The 18697-nt window shown below is 50.6% G+C and overlaps 2 protein-coding genes across 2 annotated transcripts in view; both read right to left on the reverse strand.

The window, feature by feature from the left end:
• Window positions 1-14793, reverse strand: part of MYO5B (myosin VB) — a gene marked incomplete at both ends in the record, with an annotated part of 146343 nt that extends 131550 nt beyond the window's left edge. The window contains one exon of the mRNA XM_082301027.1: window positions 14767-14793. Within this exon, the coding sequence (XP_082157153.1) occupies window positions 14767-14793 (27 nt within the window). The remainder of the gene's footprint in view (window positions 1-14766) is intronic.
• The window catches only part of LOC309585102 (large ribosomal subunit protein uL22), a 369655-nt gene that overhangs the window by 266604 nt on the left and 84354 nt on the right, over window positions 1-18697 (reverse strand). The gene's annotated exons all lie outside the window — the stretch shown is intronic.

Here is an 18697-nt window from a genome sequence, read left to right on the forward strand (position 1 = left end):
AATCACTGATTTCAATCACTGCAGAGGAACGTGGGACAAGGCATGGCGAGACAGGACACAGGGAATGGCTTCCCCCTGCCAGAGGGCAGGGCTGGATGGGATATTGGGAAGGAATTGCTGTCTGTGAGGGTGGGCAGGCCCTGGCCCAGGGTGCCCAGAGCAGCTGTGGCTGCCCCTGGATCCCTGGCAGTATCCAAGGCCAGGCTGGACAGGGCTTGGAGCAACCTGGGGCAGTGGAAGGTGTCCCTGCCCATGGCAGGGGATGGGACGGGATGATCTTTAAGGTCTTTCCAACCCAAACCCTTCTGTGATTCTGGGATCACACAGAGAAGGTGTGCAGAATTCCCATATTTCCGTGCTCCTTCAGTTGCTGGCATTTCCAGCTGTAGGACTGTGGATCTGAGCTCCAGACTGAAGCACTTCAGAGAAGCCACCTCATTCAGGACACAACACGTCCCAGGTCTTTGCCAGGTCTGCAGAGGCAGCACTGATGGCCACAGCAGTGCAGGGTCTGGGGACAGCCTGGCTGCCCCCTGATGGGCCCAGCACATCCACAAAGCGAGCTCCTGACTGCCAGCCCTGATGTCCCAGGGAGGAATCCCAAGGGACTGGTTTTCACAAAGGCTCTTTTCAGAGGAAAGCAGTTTAACCTGCTTAAAAGGCATTTTAGCCTGTTCAGAGAGGAGGGGTCCCCTCTGTCCATCTACCAGCAAAGCACTGACAAAGGCCTGGGCTTTGTTTCAATGGAAGCCAGCAAACCTCAGCATCCCCACAGCCTGTTTCCAGCCAGGAACGCTGTCTGGGAAAGCTCATGAGCTGGAATTCCCCCACTCATCCAACACTTCCGAACTCCCTTCAGGATTTGCATGTGCAGGAGAAAGCCCACATCTCATTTTGCACTGACACAGGGAAAAATAAGCCACAAATCTCTCCTCATCACAAGATACAAAAGGATAGCAGCTGCTCCAGTAGTGAGACAGACTGCCACAGTTAATAGCATTATCACTCCTAACCTGTGCTTTATTGCTGCAGTAAATTTATCCCCAGTGTCGTACATTCAGTCCACAGGAATAAAATGCAAGAGACGTCCCTAGAAAATGCTTAAACCCCCCAAAGCTGGGGGGTTCTGTGAGCGTGTGGAAGGGACATTTAACACAAGCACAGAGGCCAGCAGCTGGTAACCCCATATAGGGCAGCTCAGGGCTCCTCAGATCAGGGGGCTCACAGCATCCTCACAGACCTGAAGGCCTCAGCATGGCTCCTGCCTGGTGGGAGGGGCAACAAGGGTCACAGCCACAGGACATCACCCCAGCACCAGCAGTGTTTGGTTATTGAAAGGACACATAACCCCTGAAGAGACCCATCAAGATCTCAGGTGTCACTCCAACCCCAGAGGTATTCACGGCTGGTTTAGCGGCCAAAGGCCACTGCTGTACTTTCACACCCACACTCAGGGTTTGCGGCCTGAAGGACACCCCGCCCGCCCCCTCACTGCTGGTTTACTGCCAGAGCACAGAACCCACACAGCCTTCGCTGGTGGCTTCAGTTTTCCCTAAGCTCTGCCTGCAAATAAAGGGTGGAAAAAGCCGTGTCTCCATTTTTAACTGGGCTGCTTCCATCCAACAACTTAAACATCCTTAATGCCCCTCAACCATCGAACACAAGCCCTGTGGATGGAACACAAGCACTGCTCCTCCCAAGAGACTCTTCCAAGGCTCAGTGATGGACAAGTGTATTAACAGAGCAGCCAACTTTCAAATCAGACATAAATTATGTAAAAAGCCTGTCAGAGACAAGGGTCAGTGCTGTATATGGGGTTAAAGCAGGTAAGGCAGATGCTGCCAGGGCCTCTTCCATCTGCTGGAGTGTTTCAAAAGCTCTTCAGCTTTCAAAATATGAGCCCTAGTTCAGATCTGCACTTATTTGCTCTGCCCTGACTTGAAAAATTACATTTGTTTTGTGTGAGCAGGAGGAGAGAAGCCAAGTCCTTCCAAAGCAGCCTTTTCCCTTTCCAGACAAATTAACTATATTGAAGTTTAGCCTCACACCAGGACAGGTTTGTCCAGATCCCAGCTACATTTTAGCTGTTCCCAGCTTTCCAGCTGCTTCCCAGACAGGTAAGAGTGAGCAGGGAGGCACCAGGGAGACAACCTTGCTGCCCAGCCCAAGCCTGCCCACCGCTCCAGAGCCACCCAAACACCACACCAGCCCTGGGCATCAGCACAGCTCCAGCCAGGGCTCCAACACCCACGGCTAAAGCTTCAGAAGTTCCTCTTGAGTCACTCATGGGACACTGGGACAGCTCAGAGTTCAGAGCCCCCAGTGACCAACCCAGACACCCAGAGGTGTGTGCAAAGGAAATTAATTTATCTATACAAGCGTCCAGGCTACGTCTCATCCAGTGATCCCTGTAACTGCACGTAAAAGCAGCATTCATCAACAGGGATGCATCCAAAAAATGTCAGTCTACTGGCTTTGAAGGTTAAAGGCACAAGAAACAAGATTTTAACCCAAGGAAGGCGCTAACTTGCTCAGTAAAGATACCTGAAGCTTATTGCTAAGCATCAAGTTATATTATAATGTGGCTCTTCAAAGAACAGCATTTGGAAAACAAGAGTGGATTTATACTGTGGAAGGACAGCAGTGGAGTCCTGGCTGCAGGCAAAAGCAGAGCTTTAAAAAACACCTGCACCTGAATGATCACACAAAAGCCTGTTTGAGAAAATAACACCAAAATGTCGAAGATTTGGACCTCCTTCCAGAAACCAGAAGCAGCTCCAGCATGGCCCTAGCATGGATTTTTTTGCCCCAAAACGCTGCCCATGCAGCATAGCTCATCTTCCCACTTTCAGGTGGGCTCTGGCATTGCTCCATCGTGTCGCACATTCACACCAGGATCTTGCAATATTGTGTGCCTGCACCTCAGCAGCGCCTTGTGAATTGCTATAATGTGAGTTTAGCTACAAATTGAGACAGAAGTGTTGTTGCTACACTCCAGAAGGATTACAGAACTATTTTTAATAAGGGGTTTAATAAGCTTTAAGTAGAGTAAGTTGTTTTTGCTCAGCTCACATGGCTGCAAAGATAAAACCTTGCACAAAGGAACAGCCACAAGCTGCTTGACAGAACTTGCAGCGCTGGAAATTATAGTTACCTCTGAAAAGAATGTTCTCTTTTGTTGCCTTTGAAGAAAAAGTTTATATACTACCAACTTAGGTTTGGCTTTCTCACAGTTCTACAACATCACAGAGCTACACCTCTGCAGTTTCTGTTTGGTTTTGGCCAGACGCTCCCAGGACCAGGAATGAGCAACACAGAAGGTTTGGAGCCCAAAGAAAACACCGAAATCTGGCTTTGTGGACTAATATTCTTCTGTCTTTATGTACTTAAGATGCACATCATCAGGTGGACACCCTCCTGACCTGGGATAGCCAAAATCAATTCCCATACCATGTTCCTCATCCCCGGCCACCACTGGTCACCCACAGCTGGACCAGAGCCAACCACACTGGACCACAGCTCCCAACACCCTCAGCCACATCCCAACATCCATCACCCAAAGATGACAGGTACCCACAGCACAGGGATGGTCATCTACAGATAACATACATCTGCTGAACCAGTCAATACCAGTATTCTCTTTGTATCAAAAAAAAAAAAAAGAAAAAGGAAACAGAAAAAGAAAGCAAACCCATCCTGAACCCAGGAAAGGGTCAGCACAACAAAATTTAAAATTATAAATAACTGCTGGTTTTTTCTACTCTGTGAGTGTTTCTCCCTCCCCCACCACTTAGCACAACCTCTATTGTCTGAAAAGCGTTTAACTGGAAGTGGGTCATGTCTCCTGGCATTACTAAATCTTCCCAAATTTCCCCCGATTAGTCAAATGCAATATCCTCTCTGACATCTGAATGATTGAGGTAGTGTGTAATGCCATTTTTCCCCTGAATGAGCCACATCAAAGAGGGTTATAAGCCGAGAGATGGCACGGCAGATAAAAGAGTCGCCAGCAGATTGTGCCCAAAATATTACCCAGGAAAATTAAATCGTTTTGTTGGAAGGTTTTTCCTTTGGAAACGTTCAGCCATTAGTACTGAAAGTGGAGAGACAAGAAACTGCCTTCAGAGGTGCTAGGAGGATGAAACCTCACCAGTTACAAGCTGAGTAGTCCCATAGTTAAAACCATTCTGCACAAGGAAGATTTTCTATCAGCCACAACATCCAGCCTGCTCTTCACACAGCGACACAGAAAACCATCCTGCTGGGGGTTAATGACAGCCTAAATGTGGGTAATACCTCTCAAATGACTGAAAAAGTAAAGCAGAGTCATATCAAGACTAAAAAGAATAGGACGAAAAAGCAGTAAGCCTGCTACCCAAAAAAAAGAAAATACCATTTAAAACCTGGAATGTAACAGCAAGCAATCAGCTCAGGCATGAGTTATATCCAAAGGGTTAAAAAATATCACCCTTTGAAACAGAAGGATGCCAGGACCCTGGAAGGATGCTCAGTTGGGACAAGGGCTGCTCCAGTGTTGAGCTGGGGCTGAGCTCTCTCCTCACAGGAGAAGAGCTGGAGCTCTTAAATACGTGCCAGGTTGGTGATTAGGTGAGATCCGGGCAAAGTTTAGTCAGTAACAGCAGGGTTTGCATTCTGCTGATTTACCTCACGTCACCTCCCAGTGCTGAAACTTTGTACCAGAGCAAAGGCTGGCAGGAGACAGCACCTTCTTCAGTCAAAAAACAAAGTAATGAATTAAAATAATATTTTTAAAAGAGGGAGAGGGAGAGAGACTACAGACCTTTTGGCATTGACAAACAGAATATTCTGTTTCTGAGAACTGACTTTTTATCCAACGCTACAAAGTGTGTGCTGCAGAAATCCATATTAAAAAAAGAAAAAAGAGGAGCCCCAGGAAGGTTGCATTTGGGTGAGAACACTGCTTTAAATGCCTGGTGGTGGACTTTGGGATGCAAACCCCTGTTTTGGGTAGAGTAGTGCTTGGGGAGGAAAAGCCTGCTTGCAGCTCGCTTTTGGGGACTGCGAGTCCCCAGCCCGGAGCAGTCTCAGCCATCCCCACCTCTTCCAGCACAGTGTTGGGTGCTGAAAGGGAAATTCAAGTAGGTTTTACCACTAAGGATGATTCGGGCCCACCCTGATGGTCAAGTAAATGGGAGGCTCGGGTTGCTCAAAGCAGGTCGGCACTTCTCGTGCCCACCTGGCAGCACGGGGTGGGTCCCCAGGTTTGGGAGGGCTCTCTGAAACCCAGGGGTGCGAGCACAGCCGTGCCTCACCGGAACAGCAGCGGGGAGGGCAAAGTGCAGAGAGACGAAGATTGGCTCTGACAGCCTCGACTCCGAGTTTATTTTGGCATGGCAAGAGCACACGAGGCTTCAAAGCAGCTCTGACGAGCAGGGGCCGGGCAGCAGCACCTGCCCCGGGGCTGAATTCCGACCGGCTGCACCCAAAGCATCAGCCCTTTAACCCTCAGCACCAGGGTTTTATAGAGTTGAGACCTGCGCGCTTAAGACACCTCGATTTTTCTCCTTCCCTGTTGTTTGTTCTTAAATGAAGTGTTTTATTTAAGAGCTCTGCCTCCCTCCCCCGCGACAGGGCAGACAAAGTACCAGCTCCTCTGCACGGGGAGGAACAGCTTGTCTCCTTGCTGGGGCAAGATTCAAACAAAAACAAAGGCTTTAGAAAGGAGAGGAAAGAGGAAAACAAGCAGAAGGAAAGGGGAGCAACAGATTTCAAACCTGGTACTTCTAGGGTTTACAGGAGCAAGATATGAGCTGCTTATCTCTGGCCAGTGTCTTTGTGCTGCCCAGGGCTACAAAACACGTGCTGCAGAAGAGCCAAGGACAGGTCCATTACCCTGGGACCTCTGTTCCCTGAAAGACATGGGGAGAAAACCCCAGTTCAGAGGAGCTGGGGAGGTCCTGCAGTACCCCTGAGGGCAGCTCTACACCAGCCCACAGGTGAGATGTTCACACCTCACACAGACCTGCCTTCCCTAAGAGCTTTTTCGCGGTGTTGAAGGTCTTGCTTCAGCTAAAACGTGCTTTATTGGTATCATTATTTACAAGATGATAGTGCAGGTGTTCACAGTCTAAACCAGCAGAGAATTGATTTCTTCCAAGGCCAAGTGACACAGGAAAACAAAGGGACAGCACAAAAACATGAGATACCGACCAAGCTCTGGATAAAAGGCTCTATGTCTTCAGTTTCTTTCATCACATTTACCTCTGAACATGGTGGTGAAAGAGGCATCAGCTAAGCAACAAACAGGCACTCCACCACTGTGGGAAAGGCTGGCAAGAGCCACACCAGTGTTCCCACATCCACCTCCCACCCAGGACTGTGTGGCTCTGGAGCAGAACCCTCTCCTCCAAAACGGGACACATGGTCCTACCAGGAGATGTGGGACCAATCCAAGACTGCCACATGAAAGCCACCTCCAGCTCTCCATGCCCACCCCTCCGGGAGACTGAGCGTCCCTGAACGAGCCCCACGCCATGCCCAGGGCACTCACTGGGCACCAACTCTCTGCCCAAAGAACAGCAGCAACACCCACAGCACCCAGCTTCCCAGAGCTCACAGTAATTAAGCAGCATAAATCCACAAGGAGTTACTCAGCTTAATGAGATTGAAAATTACAACTTCTATCATCTCAGCATCTTGGCATCCACTGGCTGCCTTGAGATATGCTTACACCAGCCGTGCTCAGCTGGGGTGCAGCACCAAGGACCAGTTTCTCAGCAGGCACAGGGATCAGATATTTTTTATTTCTATTTTATTTTAAAGCCCTTTTCAATGCTCATTTGCTAATACATGTCAGCAGCCCCAGGTGCTTGCTCACATCCAGCCTGCTCTGGCAGCTGGAGGTTTGCCTGAGCCACCTGAAACCATCTCTGTGGGGCTTTCAGAAGAAACCGGACATTCCCATGATTTTTAAAAAGCCATCTTTAAACACATTAAGGGTCCTTTTTCTCTTTGAAGAGCAGTGATGGGCTGGACCACATCCCTGAGGTGTAACATGCTATTGTGATAAGTAGTGGCCATGATTCACCCACAACACATCCTGCTCCCAGCAGCCCTGTAAGTGGTGGTTAGCACATCCTAGCAGCACCTCACACGTCCTGACACTTCCAGGAGGGAGCCTGGGCAGTGACTCACAGGAAGGGTGAAGGTTTGCATTAGCTGGGTGTAAGTGCTCCACCGGGCGTGGAGCCACCAAGGGAAACTCATCCCTTCATGGGCTGCCCGTGGTCCAGCAGGGTGGGAACTGGTTGTGGTCTGAAAGGGTTGGTCAACCCCAGATGTGGAGAGGACGTTCTCAAGGAACAGCTAAGATGGACGTGGCAAACAGAGGCTTGTGGGTGAGAGCCAAGAGGAATATCCAAAAGTCAGGGTGGACACAGGTTTCCCAGAAGCGTAGGTTCCCCAGAGCTGCTGAGGCTGCCCCATCCCTGGAAGTGTCCAAAGACAGGCTGGACAGGGCTTGGAGCAGCCTGGGACAGCAGAAGGTGTCCCTGCCTATGGCAGGGGGTGGCATTGGATGATCCTTAAAGTCCCTTCCAACCCAAACCATTCTGGGATTCCCTGACAGCACACATCTCCTGGTGAGGATCCATGGAAGCACCAAACACCTCGAGCACCCAGAGAAGGCAAAATCACCCCACTGGTGCCACCACCAGTTCCTGTGTGGGAACATGAAGAAAGGGAGGTGCGGGCATTAAGGAGGGCAGGAACAGGGCATCCTACAACCTGCCCCGCCCCACACAGAGCTGGGGAAGGCAGCAAGAGGGGTTACACAGGGCTGCTGTTGATCCGCTGGAATTGCCAGAGCAGGGTCTGAAGCACCACTGGCTGCCTAGGGACAAACACGGGAGACTAAAAGTCAGCACTACAAAAAAACTGCTCGGGGACGAGGAAATTAACAATGAAATCCAAACAAAAAAAAATCAGATGGGGTTTGGTTAAAAATGGCAAAGGATGGTGGCACAGCAGGCCAGGAACACACACTGCTGGAGGAGCTGCGCCACCACCCTGCACTCTGCCACAGTCTGGGAGGCATCACCTGAACTAAGGGCTTACACTGCTCACAATAAGGGTTTATAGACCTGTTGCTTACAGTTCCTGTAGTCCTGTAGTCCGTACTTGGACAGGTTTAACTCATTCCCATGACTCCCAGGTTTCAGTCAACTGGAGAAGACTTCAGACACGGAGAAACCAAGCACAAAAGGAGAGCACAGCTGGAAAAAAGGTCACATTTCCAGGCTTCAGACTCTTCCCTGTTGGGGTGCTCTTCTCCAAACCCTCTGGATACCACAGGAAAGGCAAAGAGCAGAAGTACCAAACCCTCAAAAGCCTCACTAGTGGAATTGATGAGCTTACCATGACCCAGACAACACATTAAAGAGTGTTCACACGAGGAAAGCCACGTGAAGCCCATCACCCACCAAGCCTGGTCCTTCCTAGCCCTGCCACCATCTCTGGACAGGTCCCTGTTCACACCTGAAGGCTCAGGCTAAGCCAAAACCCAACCCAGCCCCACAAGACATGTCTTAGAGCAGGCCAGAGGAGTACAAGGGTAACTGCTTTACAACCAACTCGAGACACAGAAAGCTCACAGGGAACCTTTCTCAGTTTTGATAAGTAGCAAATTCTTCCCTAAAGTGTTCTGCAAACATTTCAGGCGTCTGCCACAGCTTGAGGTTTCGCTGCAATAACAGCAGTCATTTTCCTGACCTGGACTGTAGTTCACACTTCCTGTGTGCAGGAAGGGTCAAAGACCAGGCACAAAAACACCCAGCTCAGGGTTTCACCTGCATTACCTGGTATTTATTACACCCATGGCTAACTTGGAAGGTCCAAAGTCCACTTTCATGCCCAAGTGGGGCTACTCCTGTGGGTTCCCTGAAGGACAACTATCACAGTAAGGGTACATTACCCCTGTTTTGGGCAGGGCTTCAGATTAATTGGCGTGTAAATTAAAAGTCCAGCACATGTAGAACTGCACTGCATCACAGCAAACTGAGAAGTTTAAACATTACATACATATATGTATAAAAATACAGTCACAAACATACATAGCCTTCTTTCTCGGTCACCAGAAGAGATGCATGAGTTCACATTCGGGGTCTTTATTTTCTATTTGCCTGGTAATTGGCAGCAAGAAACAACAAAGCAAAAATCCTCCCCTGTAAATACATTCCTCAACAGCAGCCAGGCTGCCTGTAACAAATAACCTCAGATAAACTCCTTCCTCAGGGCAGGAAAGGGCAGGAACGACTCATCCCACCCAATCCCATAAGAACCAGCACAGCACACAGATCCACTGCTGTTCCCATCCTTCGCCCTGGAGTTAACCCAGCAAATCCCTGCAGCTTGGGCTTGCATGCACTGGGATCTCCACACCACAGTTTCACACCCTTAGAGCAGAATCAGGCCAGGAATTCTCAAAAATAGATTTTTAAAAGAGCAAGCTGATTAATCCCAAGCAGCAAGAGGACATACAGCTGGGATATGGCTAATTAACCCTGCTGGAATCATTCTTGGGGCTGTGCCCCAGCACCTGCACTGAGCTCCGTGTTCCTTGGCTCAGTGGCTCTCGTCTGACCCAAGCACAGGGGCTATTAAATGCACAACTGAGATGAAAAATTGCACAAACAGAAAAGAAAATTGGGTTATTTTTGCAGCACAAAGCCCCTGGAGCAGCATGCCCTGCGGTGGGACGTGCTCCCACATGGTGCCAGGAGAGCCTTACCCTGCCCATCGAGGGAAAGAAATGCCCCCCCCATGCCACAATCTCTCACCTCCCTTGGATCTACTCAAGGCCCAGACCCAGTGGACTCAAGGATATTTAAGACCCAGGCGTGGTTCTGCCTTCCTCTCACCCATGCCACCACGGGGAAGCCGAGGGGGCCCCGCGCGGCCGCGGTGCTGGCCATGCCCTTGGCACGGTCCCCAGCTGCAGAGAGCTGGCTGAAGCAATCAGAGTTTACATTTCAATGATTTTCTCTCTGCCACTGCAGCTCATAATGAGGCAGGATCAGGAGGAGCCCGGGGATGCCGATGGACCTGGCTCCTTCAGCAAGTCGGCCCCATCCTTAAACAAAAACCCCAGCATGGCCTCCAAGATGTCCCTGCCCTTTGTGGCATGACCCAGACATGTTCTCATAATTTAAAATAAAGAAGAAAAAAATGCAAAAACCTTCAGCTCTAACCTGCTTTTCCTAACAGGAGCTGCAATGGCGGGAGCAGCAGGAGTTCAGGAGCTCTGCAGCATCCCGGGGATGTCCTGAGACTGAACCCCAAACACGCCCTGTCCCCAACACTTATTCCCAGAAATTTGTTCTACACAATCCACAGAAAATCTTCTCTCTCCTTCCCAGCTGCTCCTCAGCCCCAAACCAGCACACGGGCACACACTAAGGATGAACCCTCCCCAAGCCTTTCAGGATAAATAATTTTCAGAAGGTTTTATGCCAGAAGGTTTATGCCAATTCGTTGACTCAATCAGTGTGTGATCACACTGGCAGCATTTATGCGCTTCTGAAAAGTTTCTCCCCAGGGTCAGAAACCACCAATTCATTCCAGCTATTTCATTTAATACAACTTTAAGTGAAAACCAGAGAGTTTTCTATACCCAATACTAGCCATTAGAAGAGGATTTTTAAAATGCATTAAGTTCCATCGTCTGTAAGAAAATACTTGGCAAATAGCAGCCACTTTGCACAATGGGAGCAAAAAAAAATAATATGAAAAATAAATACCCTGGCTTCTTATTTACCCAGAGCTTGCAAACCTTCTGAAGAGCATATCTCGAGCTGCACAACAGCCCAGCAGCAGACAGAACCAGCTTATTCCCTAGCCTGGCAGAAGCACTGTTTTGCATGAGGTTCAGAGGCTATACTTAAAAGGACAATTAACATATTTTAAGAAGCACCTTTAAGAGAGCAGAACATCAGAAACCAAAGCAATTACAGTTGTTTTTGTCATACGAAGAGCTTCACCTTACAACACAACAAAGGCCAGCCATGCAAACAACTCTAATTTCTGATTTAGTGCTGCAAATCAACCCTGGCTACTGGAGTGAGCGTGAGCAATGTCCTCGTCCACCCCTCCTGCCCAGCGCCCAGCCCAGGGCACAAAGCATCCCGTTATCCCATGGCAGGGTCCTGCTGGCACCTGCACAGGCTCAGTTATCCCATGGCAGGGTCCTGCTGGCACCTGCACAGGCTCAGTTATCCCATGGCAGGGTCCTGCTGGCACTGGCACAGGCTCTCGGGGGTGGCACTGCAGCCACCTGGGCTGTGCTTCAGCTGCAGCAGCAACAGGTCCCTTTGGAAGGCTCTGTCTGGAGAGGACAGTGAGGACTCTGCACACAGGGAGCTGCCTTTGCCTCCTGCTGCAGGTAAAGAGGATTTGAGAAGCTCCCCTGCCCAGCAGCCACCAGTTTGTCTGGGCAGTGCTGCAGCAGGGTACATCAAGGACATGGCAGGAGCAGGGCCAGCCCAAGCAGCCATAGAAAGGTGTTTGCTGGGCAATGCGCAGATTAGAAAATTTCCTCTAGTTCTCCATCTGGAACAGGTTTTTGCAGGCTGGAATCCTTGATACGACCACCTGCCCTATTCCTTTTGCACAGGCTGGTGCCAGCAGCTCCAGGACCAGCTCTGCATCCTCTGCCATTTCTGCTGGGACACACACTAAACTCCCATTTGATTGTGCCACAAAATAAAATCCACAGCCAGATAATCCAGAGCCTTCAGGCAAAGCACCAGGAGTAAAGAGAATGGTCTCTCCACAACTATTTACCCAAGTGGAGTCCTACATGCTTGGAGGTTGAGGCAGTTTTGGAACTACTCTCATGCTCGTAATTAGGCACAGCTATTAATTATCCTGTTTGATGGGGGCTATTAAACACCAGTCAGCCCTGATCTGAAGGGGCATGGTGAGGCATCCCATGGAAAAGGCCTCCAGCAGAAGCTCACAGCTGCTGGTGTTCCCAGGATGGATTCCTCTCCTGCCTGAGTGCTCCCCAGGCCAATGCCCAGTCTAACACATCAAATTCACCAGCATGGTGATGAACTTATGCACCAAGAAACAACCCACTGGAACCTTCTACCCCCACAAAGTCCCAGAAAACCTTCTGCAAGCACCACATGGAAGTTAAGGGCTCTCTACACAACCAGCAGGAAGGAGAACTGAGAATTCCCACTTGGATGCTCAAAAGTGCCTCCCCAGCATTTTCCCTCATCCTGGTTCCAGCAGGAGGAGGAATGACTCAGAGGAAGGTACAGTTGTGGCTGTGCTAATGCAATGGCACACGTGGGATCAATAGGCTCTCAGCAAGCAAGCTGTATTGACTCCGGATCATCTGCCTCCCCTTCCTCTGCACCCCCCAAACAGCCTCACCCCCACCCCGCCAGCAGGGTGATCCAGGAGGCCCCACCTCTGCACTGGGCAGTCACCTCCTGCACAGAGCTGATGTGCAGGCGAGCACCAGGACCCTCCTAAAGGCCAGAGAACAACACATCCCCTTCACCTCAGGGACCGCCAGGCTCAGCACCTCGAGGCTGTTGGGTTTGTTGTGGTTTTTAAGCCTTCTTTGGTCTTTTTCTTGTACTCTCAAAGTCACAGGAAACATTTTTCCTGCTGCTTCAAAGGCCAGAGCTGGCAGAGGCCCCATGCAGCAGACAGCGCAGCAGGACAGTCCTAAACTTCACCATGACTCAGCTGCACAAATGACCCATGTGGGTCCCAGCCCATGGCCCCACCACCTAAAAAACCAGCTGCATCCCTAGAATGCTCCTGCAGAACCGACAGGCAACAGCAGAAGGGCCAGTGTTGGAACACCTGCTCTCACCGAGAGACTTTGTTGTTTTTAAAAATAAACCTAAAGTTAACAACACACACAGGTGGCCACCAAATCCCCACCACTTCCTCATCAGAAAGTCCCTAAACAGCAACAGGATCCCAAGCAATGCCCCAGGAGGCATCTTACACCTGTTCAACAGATCAACAGGAATATAAACCGAGGCAATGCAAAAAAGACAACACAGGTTAACTACCTGCTCATCAAGTTAAAAATCAATTAACCAGGTTGATTTAATCAGCCCATAAATAGGGATAACACAGCACCTGGAGCCAACCTCCCTCCTCCCCAGGGATGCTTGCCATCACATCCATGCTCTCATCCTAAAAGATGCTGCGGTCGGCACATCAGAGCCCTTCAGCCACAGCTTTACTTCAGCTCCTCTCTGGATTTTCCAAGGGAGAAAGATTTTCCAAACTTTGTTTTTAAAGCACTCCCAAGAAGGATGGAGGTCACCCTGCTCACAGACAGCCCAGCTCAGTCCAGCGGGGCTTCTGCAATCCCCACAGGTTCAAAGGAGGAGCTGCCAGATCCACCATTCATCCCGCACCCCTTTGATAGTGACAGCCAAAGAAAAAGATACGTGGCAGCCCCCGACATTACATTAAAAAGCTGTTGGCAAAATGAGTTACAGAAGCAGAAATCTGCAGCGAAGTTAAGCCCGAGAGACAGAAAGTGGTTCCTGGTGCCAATCTGGCAGCACCTCCCTGAGCTGAGCACGGTCACAGGAAGAATCTAAAACACTAAAATTCTCATTATGACAACACATGAAGCTGACACTCTACGCAGCAAAACCTTTCCTGAAGCCAGCACTACTCGCGATGAGCCCCTGCCCAGCATTATTGATGGCTTTGACAGAGCACATTCCCTGGATCCCGGCTGCCCGCAGCACCCCCGAGCAGCCCCGGGAAGATGCCGAGCGCAGGGAGAGGGCTCTCTCCACAGCAGAGAGAGCTCCAAGCCAGGCGGATCTTGCGCTGCCTGCGAGGAGCTCTTTCATCGGGACAAGTCAATCGGCAAAGATCTCTCTGGACACAAACCTCTCTGGGAAGAGGGGTGGAAAGCCCCGAACTGTGTGGGAGGGAAGCATCCACAGCCTGGGTTGGCCAAGGGCTGGGAATACCCAAGTATCCCACAGCCACAAAATAACAAAAAAATTAAACCAGAGTGGAAACAGTGATTTTCTTGCCCACACCTCAGGCTCTGCTTTAAAAAACAGCACCTGAGTCTCCAGTTACCACCATGACTACTTTTTGAGAGCACACCTTCCCCCTGGGAAGCATCGGGCCCGTCGGAGAGCAGTGCCCAGCCAGGCCACCAGCCATGTCACCTTCCCTGGCTGCCATGAGGAAGCGGGTGCGTCCCATCGCACCCCTGCCGAGGGATCACATCCAGGAGTTGCGGAACAGAAAGGACTCTGGAAACCGGACACCTCGGAAGCGTTTCGGTGAGTTACGGCACTCGCTCTGCGATTCTGTGATTCTAAGGACTGCATCTTCCTCCCCCTGCACCCCCGTGGCTTAGGGATACAGGAGGAAAGAATTATTCCGGGGGGATCCGGGGAGGCTGAGAGTGTTTTGGCCGCGCAGGTGACGGAGCGCACGGAGGGCGAGGCCACCGCCACCACTACCGCGACCTACGGGCGAAGTTCACCCTCCATCGCAGAGAACCCAGGTGGGTGAAACGCCGAGGGACCGGGAGGGGGCCGGGACCCGCGGGGGGACGCCGGGGATGCCCCCTCCGCATCCCGCGCACCTGCGGCCGCCGTCCCGGCGTGTGCGGGGAAAGTTGCGGGGCCCCTCCAGGACTGGGAAGCAGCCCCCCCACAGGACAGAAGGAACACGGAGAGGCACCCGCAGAGCCCCCCGCGCCCCCTCCCCGCTCACCTTGGTGTAGAGCTGCGTGGTGGACATGGCCGGGGCGGGCGGCGCTAAGCGCGGGGCATGGGGGCGGCGGGCGGCCGGACCGACCGCCGCACGGACACACGGACACTCCGACACTCCGACCTTTACACCCGCTGCGGCCGGCCGGGCGCGGGCACGGGAAGGGAGCGGCAGCGGCAGCAGCAGCAGCAAGGAGGAGGAGGAGAAGGAGGAGGAGGAGGAGGAGGAGGAGGAGGAGGAGGCAGCACCGCTCCGCCTCCGCCGCGCCCCGCTCAGGTATGGGGCGGCTTGGCTCGGCTCTCTTCCGTTCCTTTCGCCTCGGCTTTTTTTATTTCTTTTTTTTTTTAAAAAAAGAAAAAAGCTCTTTCTAATAAATATTTTTTCTTCTCGGCCGCTTCCCCAGCAGTCCTCAGCATCCCGCCCGGCTCCGGCGCTCACCGGGCAGGGTCCCCCGGCAGCGTAGGTTGGTGCTGCATTTGGGGATTTTTTACCTTTTATCCATCTTCCTTCCTCACAGAAGAAGAGTAATTAAGCCCCAAGCAGGTGCGCCTTGGTGATTTTCGGGTTTTCCATCCCCCACCCGCCTCTGGGGTTCACCCACACTTTGGGGTGTGGGGGACGGCATTACTGGGGTGTCCTTTGCCGGGACACACCTGTTCCGGGACAGGAGCACTGCGCTCATGAACCCACTGGAAATCCACTCAGAGAATGTGCCAGGGATAGGTTTTTCTCTGTCTTCTCCTGCCTGCAGGTGAGTCTGGGGTCCCACCAACACCTCTGCTCCTGGGCACTGCTTGTGTGTCACTCCCACATCGATGGCACGAATCGCGACTTCCACAGCAACAGCCCCAAACTGATCCCAGCCTGTCAATCTGTGGCCATGCTGCTTCCCTCCATTCCACGGGAGCACCCTGTTCTGCAATTCATGCTTATACGGCACTTTTAGAGCCTGAGAAGGACAATGAAATGCAAAGTAGTCCTAATTAACCGCTACTGCTATTCTTTATAATTCAAGGTATTTTGCATATTAACTGAGCAGGCAGAAACCACGCTCAGCGGATCCTGTTCTCTGTCACAGCTGTTTACTCTGTCACTGGGATCCCTCCTCCCGTGGTTTCAGGCTGTGCCACTCACAGGGCACGCACAGCCTTTCCTCAAAGTGATCACTGGTGGCATCCCACGCTCTGCTTCTTGTCCCCTGGGGGATAAAACTCTCCCCTTTGTCATATTTTCCCTCTTTCACCCCAGAGCCTGGCAGGAAGCAGTGCTGACTTGGTGAAAGGACAGCCGGCATTGCAGATAACTCTCTTTTCTGGCTCTGATACCCTTGATGAATCCAAAAAAATTGCAGGTGGCTCTGGGGGAAGTCTGGGAAGGAGGAAGGAAGGGGAGAAAAAGACTGCACCATGTCTCAAAATTACCCTGGGAAAATTTGACAGCATAATCTCTGCAAAGCCTCCAAGAGAGCTTTGTCAGGCAAACAAAACTTGCTCCTCTCATTTCATTAAATCAACTGCAGAAACAAAATGTGGAGCACTGGTGCAATTAGAAGCAAAGCTTTCAGAGAAGCCAGGGTAGCAGTGATAGCCCAGAGGCAAAGCACAGCCATTCCCATGAAATACCAGCTGGTGTCACATGTGATTCTCCATTAATCTAAAACTTTAATTAAACTCAGAAACTAAAAACCCCAAAATACATACAGAATCCCTGAAGTACATCCTAACTGCTGAGTTGCTTGAAATTGTCTCCTCCAGGAGACAGAAGCTTCTTTCCATTTGGGAATCAAAACTCGTGTTAATCAAATTTAACAAGCACGGGCTCTTAAATAGCAGTTTATGGTATCCCCTCTTGCATTCACATGGAAGGTATCTTGAGGTAAAAATGAACTAAATAACAGAGTTTCTTCCCCTTTAAGCAGAGACAGTGGATTCTTTGCAAGTACAGGATGGGTTGGAGTTAGTTTTAAGGCCCTGGCCTTGTCCCTGTGTTGTAATGTACACTCAGGAACAGCTGGATTGATGGACAGGTGATGGCACAAGCCAGTGAGGAGCATCAATTCTGACCACTCTAAATGTCATCAGAACACAGCTGGCTGTTGCTAAGTACAAACCCAGGTCCTGAATTTTTGCATGCAAAGATGTCCCAAAGACCTCGAATCTGGATTTCATTCCTCCTGGGCCAAGCAAAAGTCACCACGTGCTACATCTGGGCAATCTGTGGCACTGGCAATGTCACTGTACCCTGGGCATGTTTCTGGCTGTTTCTGCAGCACATATTCCTACCTGGGTTAAAGTAATGATAAATTATTCCAGGTGTTAAAGCAATGAATAATTAACATTCCTGCAAATAGAATTGATTCTGTCCAAATCTCTGCAGCCCAGCCCCAGACAGCAGGGGCACCATGTCACAGGGCACCACTCCAAGCCAGCACAGGACACAGGGAACCACTCCAGAAATCATCATCTTGTATGTGGCCAAAAACATCACCACAGAAAGCCCTGGGGTCAGTATAAAAGCCCTTGTGAGCAGATGGGTGGATGTAGGAAAGTCTTAAAGCCTTGGGAGATGCTGAGGATTCAAACCCTGGAGTGAGTCTGGGATGATGTGATCAGTGACTGGCATTCCCAGCCCTGCCACAAGGCAAGTCACCCACACACTCCACACCTCTGCTCTTCCTCTGTCAAGGTGAAAAATTTAATTAAAAAACACCGGGAAGAATATTTTGCAAAGCTCTGGTACTGTCTAAGTGAAGAGGCTGTAACTGCCAGGTTTCTAAATGCCAGTGGCTCTGTCTCTGCGTGGCTCAGAGCCCTGGTGCAGGGCAAGCTCACCCTGCCCTGGGCCAGACTGCTTTCCTCACCAGCAGTGTCCCTGTACTCAGGGTTTAATAGATGGTTTGCCTGCAGGATTGCTCACCGGGGCAGGAAATTCCACACTCAGGAGCAGCAACTAACACTCCGGAGGTTCCCGGCACCTGCAAGCCACAATTCAGATCCGTTTGGCTCGTTGCTGCCTGGTGACCTGTAAGAAGTGTAACGTGAGCGCTGGCCCGAGGCAGACAAATGCTCGACCACGCTTTGAAGCACGTTCTGCTTGGTGCCCTATTTGCCCAGTTTACTGCAAGGACATCCAAGGAGCTGGAAGAAGATGGAAATCAGCAGGATTAAGGAAACTTCAGTCTCGACAGAGAAAATCATTCTCACTGCATCGCTCATCTGACTGTGAGGGGCAGCGAGAAGGTGCTTCTCAGGGACATTCTGACCCACCCAGCCTCACCAGTTCTTCTGGACCAACCTGAAGCCTACAAAGCTCTTGGCAGCAAAGGGTTCAGCCCCAGCAAGACGTTCGTCCACCAGCAGTTCTCCCTCAGAAGAGTTTAGTTGCCCATTATCCCATGGGAATTCACTCCTGCTGAAGACAAACTTCTTCCAGTCTGATCTTTTAATCTTGTGCAGACCTCATGTTCACTGCAGAGGAAATTTGCCTCCATGAGCAGGAGCTCAGACACTCTATAAATATTTGATAGCTCTGACCACCTCTTCTGAGTTATTATTTTATTAAAGAAGGAGATTTATTATGGTTCTGGATGACTCAAATTCACAAAGCTCACCAATGTGGTATTTTTTTTATCTCTCCTATCGGGTGTACCCAACAAATGTCACAGCCTTTAATAACATGCTTTAATTAATCCTGGCATTCTGAATGTGCTATTATCTTCATTTTTCAGAGAGGTCACAATAGTAAAGGAAAATCTACATTGCTTGCACGGGCTACTCCAGGAGTCTACGGCAGACCAGGAAATTAATCTCTTAATCATTCTGCCAATTTGACTCAGAGGTGAGAGCACAAAACTGTGACTACCTCAGCTCTCTGGACTGATGAAACTGTTTCCTTTATCTGAGATAGCCTTTCCCACCTGCAAAACAGGAGGAGC

This window comes from Coloeus monedula, assembly GCF_965178545.1.
Source record: "Coloeus monedula genome assembly, chromosome: Z".
NCBI classification, from domain to species: domain Eukaryota; kingdom Metazoa; phylum Chordata; class Aves; order Passeriformes; family Corvidae; genus Coloeus; species Coloeus monedula.